The 16,260-nt window shown below is 52.6% G+C and overlaps 1 protein-coding gene across 1 annotated transcript in view; it reads right to left on the reverse strand.

The window, feature by feature from the left end:
- Nucleotides 1–11,956: 11,956 nt before the first annotated feature.
- Nucleotides 11,957–16,260, reverse strand: part of PACS1 (phosphofurin acidic cluster sorting protein 1) — a 126,647-nt gene continuing 122,343 nt past the window's right edge. Inside the window, exons 22-24 of the mRNA XM_066348532.1 lie at nucleotides 15,038–15,264; nucleotides 13,461–13,580; nucleotides 11,957–13,338 (exon numbers count right to left, since the gene is read on the reverse strand). Coding sequence (XP_066204629.1) covers nucleotides 13,223–13,338; nucleotides 13,461–13,580; nucleotides 15,038–15,264 — 463 coding nt within the window. The 3' untranslated portion in view covers nucleotides 11,957–13,222. The remainder of the gene's footprint in view (nucleotides 13,339–13,460; nucleotides 13,581–15,037; nucleotides 15,265–16,260) is intronic.

A 16,260-nucleotide genomic window follows, 5' to 3' on the forward strand; every position in this document is an offset into this window, starting at 1 on the left:
GGGGTGGCGGTGGACAGGGGACGGGCGCTTCTGGTCGTTAGTGGGGGAAGATGGCAAAGGTCAGTCCCGGCGTCTACCAAAACGAAGACTCATGCGGCTGCGGGTGAACACCACGACAAGTGCTGTTGACAGGATGATCAAGACAAGATGATGCTGTCATTCAGGCTCAGATGGAATGTCACTTCGTCAGAGAGCCCTTCCTTGATTCCCTACCCCTCATGTAGAAGAACCCTCTGGTCTAGCTCATGCACCCATTTAATTCTCTCTGTAGTGTTTATCCCTTCTAACAGTTTTCTCATCAGTTGCCTGTCTCTTCCCTAGAATGGAGACCAAGCCCTGCATGTCTTGTTCACTCCCTTAGTATCCCCTAGCTAGCCAGCCACATAGCAGCACTCAGAAACTGTTAGTTCTCTAAAAAGGGCAGAAGGGTGCACCTGCTGGCCTTGCCAGGTCCCTGCTAGCCCAGGGTTTGGTGTGGCATTCTGCAGCCCTGGGCTGGTGGCTGTCCTGGCACTGCTCCCACTGCTTTTTGGCTCGATGTCATTAGCGGGTGACAGCAGGATAATCACCCTGAAAGACAAAGTCTGCAAAGCAAGGCCTGATGCTAGTGCCTAGGAATCTGGGTGTCCCTCATGTGTCAGGGTGGCTGCAGACTCAGATTCCACCAGCTTCAGCATCATGGTGGATGCGAGAAGCTTCTTGGCATCATCTTTGACAGAGGTGACGGAACTCTGACATCCTGTGACAGAGAGCTCACTACCTCTGCTGTGAGACTACTCTAAAGGTTAGGAAGTTTTCACCCAGGCTGGATGGTTCAATCGGTTAGAGCATCATCCCAATAAACAAAGGTTCTGGGTTCGATCCCTCGTAGGGCACATACAGGAACAGATCTATGTTGCTGTCTCTCAAATCAATAATTTTTATTTTTAAGTTAGGAAGTTTTTCTTTAGATAGCCCAGAAAGTAACTTCCTTCAGTGCTCTCCAACAAACTGAAGCTCTATCTTTGGGAAGAACAGTCTGCTCCCTTTTGCCAATGAAGATATTTGGAGACTGCGATGTCCTTCCTGGGCTGAAGATCCCTGTCCCTTCACCCACTCCTGCCCCAGTTTCCTGACCCTCTCCATTCTGAATTCTCTTCTGATTGTCATTTAGCATGTCTGTCCAGACACTGCTTAGAATGTGGTGCTCAGTCCAGGGCCCAGGGATCCAGCAGGGCGTGAACTGCATGGATCACAGAAGGATGGTCCCCTCCTAATGAACATGCCATCTCTCCACTGTGAGGTTGCAAGTCAGACTGACTTTGACAGCCACAACACAGTGTCCGCTGAGGGTAAGCCTGTCAGCTAAAACCCTAGATTGTGAGTGTCTCAGTTATATCTAGACAGGTTCTTCTCCCTAGTCTGTTGCCTCTGCTAATGATTTTTCCCCCCAGTGATTTTTAAAGGTAGCTAATTGGGTGGTGCCAGGCCCTGGCCCTCTCTTATTTTAAAACTTCTGCTGTGCTCATGATGTGCATGCTAAGTTGAAAGTCCCTGCTTTATTTTACAAGGAAACTGAGGCCCAGAGAGGGGAAGGCAGCTGCATGAGTGGAGAGAGGCTGCTATTTGCAGGGAGCTCAGGCTCCCAGGATGACTATGTCCTCCCCTAGTTTAGAGTCTGGGTCCTTTTGTCCCAATGTGTAAGAGAACATTGACCACATGGGGTAGAGGTCAAGAGAACCAAGGTCAAGTTGCTTTTCATAACTACACTAAAGCACAGTTGCACACAGCCTCAGGGAGTTCCACCCAGAGGCACTGAACACGTGTGTGTCACACACACCTACATGGACTTTATAGGCACGCATAGGTGCCAACAATGCGTGGCCAAGCACAAACATATATCCACAATTTCTGCTTTCTTTCCTTGTGCGTTCTCTCCATCTCATAAAGGAGCATTTTTTTTTTCCTTTTTTTCATTTTGGAAGCACATTTTTAAAAATCATCTTTTTTTCCAGATGAGTAGAAAGAGCATTTTCTAATATCCCTTTATAACTGTTGCTGGGTTCTTGTTCTAGCTTTTCTGTTAACTCCCTGCAGGCTTTGTGGTTTCTCTGAGATTCTTATTAGGCAGCTGGCCCTGCTCCTCCCTGCCTGCTCGGTGGAGGGAAGGCCAGGCCTGCCTACTAATTCTCAGACTCTTATCTGGCTTTCAGTGCTTGACCTTGCATGTGTCCAAACCTTTTAAGTCACTCAGCTTTTTATCTCATCTCTGAGGACCATACTGTGAGTCTCCCACAGGAAGGGACTTTTCTTCACCCTCTCTGTTCCGCACCCCCTCAGCCACTCTCCTACCAGGCCACTGATGGGCGCAGTTAAGACAGAGGAGAGGAAGGCCCGTGCTCAGTGGCCATTTGGCTGCTTATGCCACTTTCCACAGAGCTCACTGACTCACCCCCCCACTAGTCCCAAGCCTGGGGAAGTTGCTCTTGCTACTTTTTTTTTTTTTTTTCAGAGAGAGGGATAGACAGGGACAGACAGGAATGGAGAGAGATGAGAAGCATCAATCATTAGTTTTTCGTTGCACATTGCAACACCTTAGTTGTTCATTGATAGGTTTCTCATATGTGACCGCGGGCCTTCAGCAGACCGAGTAACCCCTTGCTGGAGCCAGTGACCTTGGGTTCAAGCTGGTGGGCTTTTGCTCAAACCAGATGAGCCTGCACTCAAGCTGGCGACCTCAGGGTCTCGAACCTGGGTCCTTCCGCATCCCAGTCCGATGCTCTATCCACTGCGCCACCACCTGGTCAGGTGCTCTTGCTACTTTTAATATTGTTTTCTCTCTGAAAATCCCTCCCTCGGCTCCAGCCCTTCCCCTCGGATCCTTGGCAGCTTTTTTTTTTTTTTTTTTGTATTTTTCTGAAGCTGGAAATGGGGAGAGACAGTAAGACAGACTCCCGCATGTGCCCGACCAGGATCCACCTGGCACGCCCACCAGGGGCGATGCTCTGCCCACCAGGAGGTGATGCTCTGCCCCTCCAGGGGGTCGCTCTGCCGAGACCAGAGCCACTCTAGCGCCTGGGGCAGAGGCCAAGGAGCCATCCCCAGCGCCCGGGCCATCTTTGCTCCAATGGAGCCTTGGCTGCGGGAGGGGAAGAGAGAGACAGAGAGGAAGGAGGGGGGGTGGAGAAGCAAATGGGCGCTTCTCCTTTGTGCCCTGGCCGGGAATCGAACCCGGGTCCCCCGCACGCCAGGCTGACGCTCTACCGCTGAGCCAACCGGCCAGGGCCGAGGTCGGCTTTCTTAAATGACTCTTTCCCCTTGGCTGACTCCACTCCCTCTAAGTGGCTGGGAGGCACTCTTACCAAGTGTATCATCCACCCTGAAACATCGCAAGGTCACCTACAGATGCTGAAGGCCGGAGACTTTTACAGATCGTGTCTTTCCACATAATGCACCTCTCTCCACTTCCTGAGGGGCCTGTGCCATAATGAACACATCTAGTTGTCGCGGTTTTCTGCCACTGCACCAAAACTCGAGTCTGCTCAGAGCTCCCCTGCGAGGCTCCTGACTCCTGCCCTGGCAGCCACGTGGCAGATGTGCACCATGTCCTGCGGCCTCTCAGCCAGACTAGAAGGGTCCCTGCCCTGCTCAGTGGGAAGGCGCATAGGCCATGGGGTCAGACTGAGCTGAGTTCAAAGCCATGTTTCTCCATTTGCCAGCCGTGCAGATTCAGACACGCTATTAACATTATCTGTTTCCTCATCTGTAGCATGAGGTTCTGAATACATACTTTTTTAAAAATTTACTTATTCATTTTTTAGAGAGGAGAGTGAGAGAGAGAGAAAGGGGGGAAGAGCAGGAAGCATCAACTCCCATATGTGCCTTGACCAAACAAGTGCAGGGTTTTGAACCAGCGACCTCAGTGTTCCAGGTCAACGCTTTATCCACTGCACCACCACAGGTCAGGTTGAATACATAACCTTGTTGAGTCCTCTAGAGAACAGCACAAGTAGCAGAATAAGTTAACATTATGCTTTATACATGCCAGACACTATTCCTATTATCACCATCAAGCTTATATTGACCAGATCCTATGCTTGTGAATGGAAAGGGGGGTAGGAAACATAGGGCAATCTCAGCTTATGGTGGTGTTGGAGAGAAAATACATTCGGAATGAAAGCGAGCAACACAGTGGGCTGCAAAGAGAAAGGCAAATCTGACTACAACAAGAGCTAAGATGTTTAGTGCTAGACGGAGGTGCCCTACGTGGTCAGGATGGAGGAGCTCAGCCCGGCCGGGGACACTCTCACCCTCTGCCTAGAGTCAGCTCTCCCAACTCTCCGGCCAGCCCAGAGCACTCCCCTGAGCTCCACCCAGGCCTCTATCATATCGTCAACTCCAGTTAAGTGCCCACCTCTGAATAGCACACCCTTCTTGCCCCGAACCTACCACGTCCCACCCAAATCTCCTCCAGGGATGTTTTACCATCTGCTGTTCACCCACGGCAGATGGCCAGTCCCAGTCCTTGACCCTCTCTCTCTCTCTTTTGACCCTATTTCCTAACCAACCTGTTGATTCTACCTCTTAAATAAGGCTTAAGTCTGTTTCCCCCCACCTCATACCCTTGCTTTAGTCTCTGTCTTAGCCACATCTTTTCTAAATTGCTGTAACACCCTTCCAGCTCTTCTGGTCTCCACAGTTTTGTTTCCTTTCATGTGTTGTATGTAGCAAGGCGATCTTTCTAAAGTCCATTGTCTTACCTTTCTGCCTAAAACCGTTTATTGGCTCCCCACTGATCTTGGGCTGAAGTGCGCAGTCTGTGCTCTGGTGTGCAGTAGTAATCATCTCAGCCACAAGGCTCCTGAGTGCCCTAGCCTCTTTCTTCCTCTTCTGCCCGGACATTCACCATCCTCATTGCTTTTCAGCCACATTGACCCACCTGCGGGTCTCAGGATGGGCCAGACTCTCTCTTATGTCTAGTTGTTGCTATTTTCTGTACCTAGAACACCCATCAAGGTCAGGCACCTTTTCTCAGGTGTCATTCTTTTTGAGACATCTTCTCGGACACGCCCTCCCCAGGCTGGATCAGATGCCCTCTGGTGTGTTGCCATGCGACCTGTAATGCTGTGTGACAACTGTCTATTTGTCTGTCTGCCCTGCTAGCTTCAGACTTCTCAAATAGATAAGGACCCAACCCTGTCTTCATTCTGGTACCATCATACTTAGGACAGGAGCTGGCCTATAGCAGGACTTAATACATGTAGTACGTATGGATGATTGGGAAGTTGGGTTCTCAGTAGGGCCTTGAGAGATGGTCTGGAGTTCATTGACCTGGGTTGGAAATCTGTCTCCTTCTCCACTGGTCTGTGTGCATTGACAGGTGACTGGACCCTGCCTCATTCCTGTGGCTGCCTGAGCATTTGCCTGGTGCCAGGGTGGTTGATGGGTGCTGGAGATTCAGCAGCGATCAGTCAGCTCGAGTCCCTGCCCTCTTGGAACTCATGTTCTAATGTGGTACAAAGACATTCTGGCAGGTGACAGGCTTTGGGCAGCGTGGTTGGAAAGCTTTTCTGGGGAGGTGATGAGTAGGCAAAGGGGATAAATATGGGGCAGTGAGAGCATCTAGGGGGGAGCAAAAGCATGTGAAGGCCTGTGTGCAGGGAAGAGGAGGATCTGGTCACTGAGAGGTCAGCTGTGGCTAAGGGAGCTGAGCACCGGGGAGGAAGCAACCAGAAGTGAAGCTATTGGCAGGCAGGGCCAGACCCTGTAGGCCTGACACACCATGGGTTGGGTGGCTGTGTTCAAAGGGCATTAGGAAGCTCTGCAGGACTCCAGCAAAGGCTTAAGTTTGGGATCAGTGTTTGGGAGGCAGAATGGACAGGAGTCGCTGCGGTGATATAGGGTGACTCTCTGGATTCTGAGATGCTGGTGCCACTTACCACACGAGGAGAAAGAAGTGAGGGAAATCTGTTTTGGGTGTATTAGGTTTGAGATGTCTATGAGTACTTGAGTCAAGTACATGGTTAGAAATGAGAATCTGGAGTTGGGAGGGGAGTGCTGATCGTTGGCTTCCTCCTTGGTAAAAAGGAAGTAGCAGCCAAATTGATTTCCTATGGCTGCTCTAAGGATTCGGTGAAATAGCCATGTGAGCATTCGGCATCCAGGTGACAGTGAGGGCTATTCATGCCATCAATCTTTGGGCAGGGCAGTGGGTGATAGAAGACTTCCAAACAATGGACGGAGAGGGAGGCTGCTCCCTCCTAAGTGTGGCTGTACTCAGCGCTGGCCTTCCCCAGAGCACAGCGTGGACAGGGGCTGCACCTGGACTGGCCAACTTGACCTCAGCCAGGTGATCCAGGTGAACATCATTGGGATGTCATGTTGATCGCATGACCTTTGATATGATGCACCAACAAACCCCAATCGAGGAACATGCCACAAAATAGCTGACCAGTACTCCTCAAAACTGGTACAGTCATCAAACATGGGGCAAGACTGAGCCCTGAGGACTAAACATAGTTTGGTGTCCCAGATGGGCTTCTGGAATGGTGAAAAGACGTTAGGGGAAGATGGAGGAATCTGAGTTAAACAAGGTCTTTAAGTAAATAATGTATCAGTATTGGCCCATTTGTTGTAATAAATGTCACACTAAGGTTCTCAAAGTGTGTGCCAGAGCTCACTGCTGCGCCCTAGAAGATTTCCAGGTGCACCCTAGAAGATTTCCAGGTGCGCCCTATGGTATTCCAGAGAAATATGTGCCTGTTGGGGAGCAAAAAACCAATAGTGTTTTTGGAGTTTAGATTTTTGGGGGACAGAGGTGTGGGGAATTGGCTGTAAGCTGACAGTCTGCCCAACTCCCACCTCACTTGCCTGATTGGGTTGCAAAAGGCTGTTAAGCGGCCCTGGCCGGTTGGCTCAGTGGTAGAGCGTCAGCCTGGTGTGCAGAAGTCCCGGGTTCGATTCCCAGCCATGGCACATAGGAGAAGCACCTATTTGCTTCTCCACCACCCCCTCCTTTCTCTCTTTCGCCCCCTGGTGGGCAGAGCATCGCTCCCTGGTGGGCGTGCCGGGTGGATCCCGGTCGGGCGCACGCGGGAGTCTGTCTGACTGCCTCTCCCCGTTTCCAGCTTCAGAAAAATACAAAAAACAAACAAACAAACAAACAAAAAAGGCTGTTAAGCTGTGGTGCTGGATTGTTTATACTATCCTGTGTTCCCCGGAAAGACTGGAGGCAAGTTTCTTCTATCCTTTGTTTGGTGTCAAGTTATGATATGTATGGTGGGGGTTTTCTGCACTCAACACAATTAAGAGTAAAAAGAGCCTGACCAGGTGATGGCGCAGTGGATGGAGCATTGGACTGGGATGCAGAGGACCCAGGTTTGAAACCCCAAGGTTGCTGGCTTGAGAGCAGGCTCATCCGGCTTGAGTGCAGGGTCGCTGGCTTGAAGGGGGGATCATAGACATGACCCCATGGTCGCTGGCTTGAGCAACGGGTCACTCGGTCTGCTGCAGCCCCCAGTCAAGGCACATGTGAGAAAGCAATCAATGAACAACTAAGGTGCCACAATGAAGAATTGATGCTTCTCATCTCTCTCTTCCTGTCTGTCTGTCCTTCTCTCTGTCTCCGTCAAAAATAAAAATTTTAAAAAAAGTAAAAAGAGAGGAATTCTTCAATGTATTGATGAGGAAATGAGAGTTTGCCTTTCAAATATATGCCCAAACATTGAGGAAATTGCTAGGACACATCAGGCTCATGTTTCTCATAAACACGAGAATGAAAAAACTTATCACATTCGCATTGGAACCTGCCAAATTTACTACATCTTACTAAGAATGTATCTATATACAGTGTGTCCGTAAAGTCATGGTGCACTTTTGACTGGTCACAGGAAAGCTACAAAAGACGATAGAAATGTGAAATCTGCACCAAATAAAAGGAAAACTCTCCCAGTTTCATACCTATCCAGTGCAGTTCGATGTGGCTCACGCACAGATTTTTTTTATTTTTTTTAAATTTTATTTATTCATTTTAGAGAGGAGAGACGGGGGGAGGAGCTGGAAGCATCAACTCCCATATGTGCCTTGACCAGGCAAGGCCAGGGTTTTGAACCAGTGACCTCAGCATTTCCAGGTTGACGCTTTATTCACTGCGCCACCACAGGTCAGGCCCTCACGCACAGATTTTTTAGGGCTCCTTAGGTAGCTATCCCGTATAGCCTCTCCAGACTCGTCACTGACGGCCTACTAGAATGGGGTTTCTCCACCAAACTGCTGGTTTTCTTCAATTGCTTATCCCACCGAGTAATGTTATTTCTATGTGGTGGCGCTTCGTTATAAACGCGCAGATAATCATATTGCACTTTGGTCACGGATTCAAATTTAGCGAGCCACAGAACACACTGAACTTTCCTCTGTACCATCCACATCTCGACTGGCATGGCCGTGGGCTGCTCCGCTGTATGCACGGTGTTACATCATCATCTGCGTATGCGCACATGCTGCCACGTCATCCTACAGAAACTGGGAAGGTTTTCCTTTTATTTGGTGCAGATTTCGCTTTTGTTGCTTTCCTGTGACCGGTCAAAAGTGCACCATGACTTTACGGACACACTATATATAAAAAATAACTTTTGTCGTTTATTTTTTAACCTCTCTTTTTTATGAATTCTAAAAAGCATAACTCAAAAACTGTAACAAAAATGTTTTTTAATGTCAGAATAAATTTAATTTTGTCTGAAATAATTTTAATGTTAGAAATAAATTTATTTCGTTTAATTACCATAAAAGCATGCTTGGACTTTATTTTTTTTCTTTAATATTTGACTTATTATAACATTTTTTGGAAATTTGTATATAGTGCACCTACAATTATTTGTAGGATTTTAAATGTACCCTGACTTCAAAAAGTTTGAGAACCACTGCACTAATGCAACTAACATGTTAGTAATAGGGAGACTGGGCAAGGGGGAGGTAGCAGCTTTGTTCTATCTTTGCAACTTTTCTGTAAATCTAAAACAATTCTAAAATAAAAAGGTTATTTAAAAATAAAATGAGTCTGGAGTTGGATTGCAGTTACATACAGGCTCCTCCACCTTCTGCACCAAAACGCCACCTCTCTGCCTCTGGAGAATGTTTCTGGAGGCCTTGTGGGCAGCTGTGTTCCGGCCGGGCTTCACCCTCAGTACCTGGGCAGGCAGATGTCTCTGGTGTAAACCTTCCAGCTGAGCTGTCTCCCGTTTGGCGGCCTGGAGACCATTCGTCCACAGCCCTCTTCCTTTTCTTTGCTCAGAGCAGGAGAGAAAACGGGTGTCCGTGGGCTGAGGCCTCACGGTGTCTGAGCAGCAAGTCTAGATTAGCCCTTTGAGTAGTGAGTTTTTTTCATGCTCACTGACCCCAAGAGTGAGTTATTTTTTCAAAAAAATGAAATTAGTTCCAGTTCCAGTTTTATTTACTTAAAATCATGTCTGTTTGATAACCAATTTATGGAAACAAGAACATTTGCCGTTTTTTAATGTTGCCTTACACATGTACGACAGTGCTCTGGATGGTCAGGAGGCACAAGGACCTACATGAACGTTTGTACTGCTCAAACGGTTAGGGATCCTGGTTGCAACAGGACAAGGGTTCTTCATTCTCTGTCACAGACATGTATTGTGTCTATAATGAGCCACAGGGTACCCTGGGGGCCAAGGATGTACCGGGGGTCCAAGGAGGGGAGAAGTTCCTGTTTCCTCAGAGCTTACATTCTAGTGGGGAGAGACAAAGAACAGTGAATACTAAGGAATGAGAAGTGCTGATAGGAAAAACAAAGAGGGGTAAGAGAAAAGGAAAGTGCTGGTTCAGGCGGGTTGAACAGGAAAGACCTCTCTGAGGTGACTGTTCGGCCAAGACTTGAATGAGGGAGCAATCCACACGGACCTAGGGCTAGGAGTAGGATGGGCAGGCGGTGGGGAATGGCTTATGCTAAGGCCCTGAGTCAGAATGTACCAGGTGTGTCTGAGGAATGTAGAGGAGGCCAGTGAACAAGGGGGACAGTGAGAGAGAACTGCACGGCTGTGCGATTCAGGAGGTCAGATCAGGTAGGCCGGCAGGTCATGATGATGGCTTTGGACTTTATTCCTGGTGGACCACTTGGATCAGTAAGTTCATACCATCTGATTAACATTTTAAAAGGCTCTCTCTGGCTCTTGTGTAGAGAATAGACTACAGGAAGAGTAGGTGAAGCAGAGAATAAGGAGCCCATTGCCGTACCCAGACAAGAGGTGAAAGCGGCCGCGAAAGCAGCGAGGAACAGCTGCACTGGGCATCTGTCGTGGAGGCAAGCTCGGAGAGTTTGCTGGGGGCTGGAGGTTGGGTATGAGGAAGAGAGAAATCTCTGTGCAGGGAGCACTCCACATCCCAGGGCTAAGGGAGGACAGAGGAAGCCGGAGGCGGGAGCCCCAGTTGTCCCATGTTTTGGGGCTGGACAGATGAGGAGACAGGAGGGAGGCTGAGAAAGAACAGCCTGTCCAGTGAGGAGGGTGGTGCTGGCCACAGGCTGGGGAGAAGGCGATTCCAGCAGTGAGGATGCACATCACACGCTACTGACGTGTCAAACGAGAACACGGACGCTTGGACTTGGCAGCCTGGGTCCCTGTGACCTTGGGAAGAGGTGGGAAGAGGACTCCTGATGGGCTCCTGAAGAAAACAGCCTGAAGGCGTGGGAGGACACAGACGCAGAGACGGGAGCAGGAGCGTGAACAGACAGACATGGCCAGGCAACCAAGTGGCTCAGGAGTCAGGGAAGTGGTTTCTGCCATGTGAGGACCCAGAAAACGGTTCTGTGACTGGGACACAGCTGTCACCAGTCAGAACCAAGCATCTCAGACTGCCAACCTCCCCAGAAATGTGAGAAATAAACACCCGTTTTCATAAGCAAAAAATAAAATACAATAAAAATGAATCACAGAAGTTGTTTTCCATCACCCTCCTCAGTTCTGAGCTGGAAGCTGAGTGAGGAGCGGGGACCCGTCGGCCTGCCCGCCCCGCACCCCTCCACCGTGGGCCTACCCCGGGCTCCCGGGTCCCCACAGCGCCTGCCACCTGTGGGCACACTACTCTGCGCGGAGGAACACGCCTGTTCCCGCTCGTCACCTCGGACACACTCAGCGGTGCTCCCTGGTTTCCTCATGTCGGTCAGGCTATACACCTTGCTTGTTACTGAGGTGCAGGCTGCATTCTGGAGCCTTTCTCAGGCCTCACTGGACTGTCGCCCTCGGGAGGCAGGATTGGTTCCATTTTCCGAGCTAATAGAGTTTGTGTAGGGCCACCCCTTGGCCCCAGAGCTTCCGTGTTAGGTCATCTGGCCACAAGGGGCCAGTGAGAGCCTGGCCCACTTGGCTGTCCACCCCTCTGTGGCTGTCCTGCAGGGTGAGGGTGCCAAGCACCCCCATCTGGGCACTTCTTTACCGAGTAGGCTTGGCATGCAGGCCTCTATCCTGGAGCCTCTGGAGAACCAGGCACCAGGGAGCGAGGGCTGGGACTATTGGCCATCTCTAAGGTTAAGGTTGGCAGGAAAGCCTCACTGATGGATCCCAGCCCTACTCCCTCTACCTGCAGAGGCAGAGCCCGCTGGCCTCAAACTTCACCAACTTTCAGAAACTACGGCAGTATGTGAGCCTAGTAAGGGAGAGAAGCCAAGTTCTAATCTTCAATCAGATGAGAGCCCTCAACCTGTCACTGCCTTGGGAGGTGAGAGTGGGAATGTTGAGTCCCAGGGAAAAATAGGATCTCACCTGGAAACGGTATTATTTGTTTCTGACCCCTGCTCGCCCCCTACTGGCAAGATACCATGCCTCTGTTTTTATAAAGAAAATGGGGATTTGCTTCCAAAGTCAGTTCCTAGTAGATTTTGAGCGAAGCTGGCCGTGCTGTGCAGAGGGCTGGGGGTTGGACAGATCCTGTGTCACAGGGAAAGGCACAGACATCTAAGGCTTGCTAGTTGGTAAGAAACCACCGGTTTATTGAATGAAAAATCCAGCGTCAGCTCAGACCCACCCACTCCACCCTCTCCCCGGCCGGGAGAGCGGCACAGCCCAGGAGATAATCTAGACAGCGGGCTGAACTCTGGGGAAAGGCTGGAGTCTGGGGGAGGGTTGGAGGAGAAAGACATTTTTCAAAATGAAGTTCGGTGCAAACTTCTGGAAGGGGTGAAAGGGCAATGGTTGAGTTCTGGAGGTGCCGGCAGGAGCCGGGAGGCTGCGGCTAGGCCTTTGACCCAGTGTGCTCAGCCTCTCCTGAGGGCTGATGGCCAAGGCTGAGGAGGGGCTCAGACCCTGAGTCTGTGGTGAGAGGGAAGGAATGGAGCCTGCCGAAGGAACCCGCGTTGGGAGGATGGGGTCTCCACCCAGACCAGGGGCCCAGGAGTGAGAGGTGGAGAACAGGCCAGGGAGAAGGAGACAGACACAGTGGGGATGGGGATTCAGGGGCTGGGGGCCCCAGACAATACACTGGGGGGCCTGTCTCCCATCTCCGCAGAGTCCAGAGTTACGGGAAGAGGCAGCGCTGTGCTGGGTGAAGGGGTAGGAGGCAGAGGGAGAGTCATCAGCAACGGGAGCCACAGGACAGGGATCAGTGCCCAGGGGCGGCACGCGGAACTACCAAGAGACTGGCCGTACAGAGAACCAAAGACACGCTCAGGACACAGGCTGCATCTACAGGGGTGGCGAGGATGTATGTGTGGGAGACCAGGAAGGCCTCTCTGTCAGAGAATACCCAGCATTGCCCTGGAAGCGGAAGCGCTGTCCTGGGGGCGAGGGGGGTTGGGAGCTGCCCAGACCAGAGGGGAGGGGTCCTGCGGGCTCTGGCAGCAGGGCTGTAGAAAATGGGAGGGCAGAGCTGGACTCCCTGCTGTAGGCCAGGATTCTAGTTTCCTCTTTCCATGAAAGAGGCAGGAAGTCAGGGGAAGGAGGGCCTGGAAGACTCAATTCCAGGGACTGGCACCAGAAGGCAAAACCAACATGCCCCAGGCCTGGAGCAGGGGGGGAGGGAGGAGAAGAGGAGGGGTCTGCCCAGGGACGGGACTGAGCCGTGGGGAGGAGGGCAGCATCCCCAGTGGCAGTGTCCTTCAGGACTGGGCGAGGGAAATGCAGGTCCCAGGGCCAGGAAAGGGGGTGCTGGGCCTGGGCCTGCTGGCCTTCCCCTGCCTGCAGGCAGTGAGGCTGGTGCCAGTGCCAGGAGACAGCACGGCCAGGAGACAACGCACTCAGGTGGCCTTGCCGCTACTGAACAGCCCCACTGGAAAGTGCTTGACGTGGGTGGGCCACTGGGCCGCCAGCTGGAAGAACTTGATGTCGCTCCACTCAACACCGTCGATAGACACTGGAGTAACAAGAAGGGAAGGGAGTGACCAGGACGGCTATGGCCACTTGCCAAGGGCCCCGGGCGCAGCACCGCCGCCCCACCCCCACAGTCCCTTGTGCCCCATCTCCCACAGCGCCTACCTCTCAGCATGGTCTGCTGTTGCTTGGCAGAGCAAATGAGGCGGCTGATGCCTTCGATGACCTGGCTTTTAGAATCCACCTCCTTTTCTCGAGGCTTCTTGCTCAGGAAGATGGTGGGAACTGGAAGCAAGCAGGGACCCATCTGTCACAGCCCCGGGTAAAGCAGCCAATCCTCGCCCCTCACCCCACTGCCCCCTCCTCCTGGGGGAAGGGGAGGTGACCGGCAGAAGGCCAGTCCTCCATTCCCTGCTCCCAGGATCTCGGAGTTCCTGCCCAGGTCCCAGCACGGGTTTCCCCCAGCCCGCAGGCCTTGGCATCTTGGCATGTCTCTGAAGTCCCTTTCGGCTCAGATGTCCCATGTGGCCTGGGGGCACTCACAGGCCAAGTAGGGCTGTGCCTGCTGCAGCTGGGAGGGAGGCCAGGCCGTGTTTGCACCAGCTCTGCCTGGGATGTGGTCCTTGCTCCACTCCCGAGTGGGGAGGCAAAAACAGGAGGGCACTGCTGGGCGGACAGCCCACCCTTGGCCAGTCGCAGGGGTGCAGCTGCAGGTTTTGGCACAGCCCCTGCCACCCTCTCAGGGACCTCTGTGGACAGAGGCATGAATAGAAAGCGGCCCAGCTGCTTTGGGGGTGCTGGAGGAAGGAGGGTCCAACAGATGAAGGGAGCCTCCTTCCTGACAGCTGGGGAGGTGGGATGCTATGAAGGCCCTAAAGTCACCCTGGCTTGTCACTGCAGGAGCACAGCCAGACCTGCAGGTTCGCAACCCAAACTGACAGCAGCAAGTGCTGTCCCAGCACTGGCCTGGTTGTGGGGATCCCTGCCTATCTCCCACAGCACAGGACCCAGGGCCACCCCTCTTATCTGAAATGGGCTGTATTCTCCTTAACTCTTAAAAAAACAACTATGAAGGGGAGGGGGTGGGGGAGGCAGAAGAGGGTAAAAGGGGGTACATGGTGATGGGAGGAGCCTTGACGTGGGGTGGTGAACACACATACAATATACACATGAGGTATTAGAGAACTGTACACCTGAAACTTGTCATTTTACTAGCCAATGTCACCTCAGTCAATTCAATAAGAAGAATGAAAAAACCCCAACAACTATGCCCTTAAGCTCACTAAGGCTTGAGTGGCCTCCAGGGTGGGTGTGAATGTGTCACTCCATGGGGCCACAGTGACCTTGGGGCTGTGGCATGGAGGTGTCCTCCTCTGTCACACAGCCCACCCGAGGGCAGGGGCTGGAGGTCCCCAAGAGATGACGATCAGCAGACCCGGATCAGTGACTCACTGGGGACCACTACTTCGTGGCAGAGGAAAGGTCTCGGCCACAGGGCGAGGCGGGACCCCTGAGGGGCCCAGGCTAGACCGCACGCGCCCAGTGCTGCTTCACCCCCGGCCCAGGTCTCCCAGAGCAGACTCCAGCCCAGGCGGGACCCCTGAGGGGCCCAGGCTAGACCGCATGCACCTAGTGCTGCTTCACCCCCGGCCCAGGTCTCCCAGAGCAGACTCCAGCCCAGACCGAGAGGAGATGGGTCGGCCTGGTGGCCCTGATCATTCGTGCCCTCAGCTGTCACCTACCTTTCTTGTTCTTCTCTTTGGTGACCACAGTCATTGCCATGGTGCCGGAGAGCTGGGCTTCCCCACCGTGGGGCAGGCGGGACACCTGCACTGAGCGGAAGACGCTTTTGAGGGTGTTCTTGGAGCTGGCATCTCTCTTGTCACCTTCCCTCCTCCGCTCTCCAGGGTGGCCCAGCCAGTAGTCCACCTGGAGGCCAATCACGTCCCCGTAAGGACTGTTGGGGCTCCTGGAGAAGGGGAACCACAATGGTGCATGAGATCTGCCTTCGTTCCCAGCTGCATGGCCGGGTGGGGGTGGGCGTGGGGTAGGGACCGCCATGCCAGGGAGGGGCGAGAGCTGGCGGCCAGAGCAGATCGGGGCTGGCTAAGTGGCTCCCAGCCCCCTCCAGGCACGCAGGAGCAGCTCACGGGGAGTCAGTCAGGCTGACCTGAGGACAAAGCCAGGACACGGTCAAGACCTGGGTCTCCGTGAGGGAACCCCCCCAAAAAGTCGCAAGGATGAAGGAAATAGGAAGAAAGCTTTATGAAGGAAGAAAGTGTGTGTGCACACAGACACAAGCACACAGAGGCATCCACACACACAGGCGCACGTGTGCCCACGCGCGCGCGCACACACACACACACACACACACAGAGCAAGCAGAGCCCAGGCAAAGCCTGGCTGGGGGTCGGGAGATTGGGGGGAGGTGGCAGCACAGGCATGAGTAGCCAAGGGAGGGCTGATGGGTGCTGACCTTCAGCTTTCCCTTATTTATGGCACTTCTAGCTCAGGGATAATTTTAGTTCCAAGGAGAAAAAGAGCTGATGTTTTCTTGAAAGGAGGTGTCAGACACAATAGGAACACAGGCTGCAAAAGTCATCTGACATTTCTCTTTCTACCTGGTTCCAGCAGTTCCGTGAAATACGAGCTTAAACTGGTGGGAATGGAGATGGCGCTATGGGCTAGTCCCCAGCCCTCCCCCCCAAGCCTGGAGCCCTGGGGTCCCTGGGGCCACCTGCGGCACTTCCTCCTTTTCCTGCACTGGCCCTTCACGAAGGGAATTGAAAACGGGGAAAGGGTGGAAGGGCAGGGTTGGAACTGGAGCTCGGAGGCAGGCTTCCTGTCATCCAAGAACACTGCACGTTCTTCAGGCCCCACACCGTCACTGGTGGGTCTGCACAAGCCACCAGCCGGGGCCCACCCTCTGCTGCTACAAGGACTGAGCGAGAACACAGGGAAAGAA

Source organism: Saccopteryx leptura, chromosome 1 (assembly GCF_036850995.1).
Source record: "Saccopteryx leptura isolate mSacLep1 chromosome 1, mSacLep1_pri_phased_curated, whole genome shotgun sequence".
In the NCBI taxonomy this organism is placed as follows: domain Eukaryota; kingdom Metazoa; phylum Chordata; class Mammalia; order Chiroptera; family Emballonuridae; genus Saccopteryx; species Saccopteryx leptura.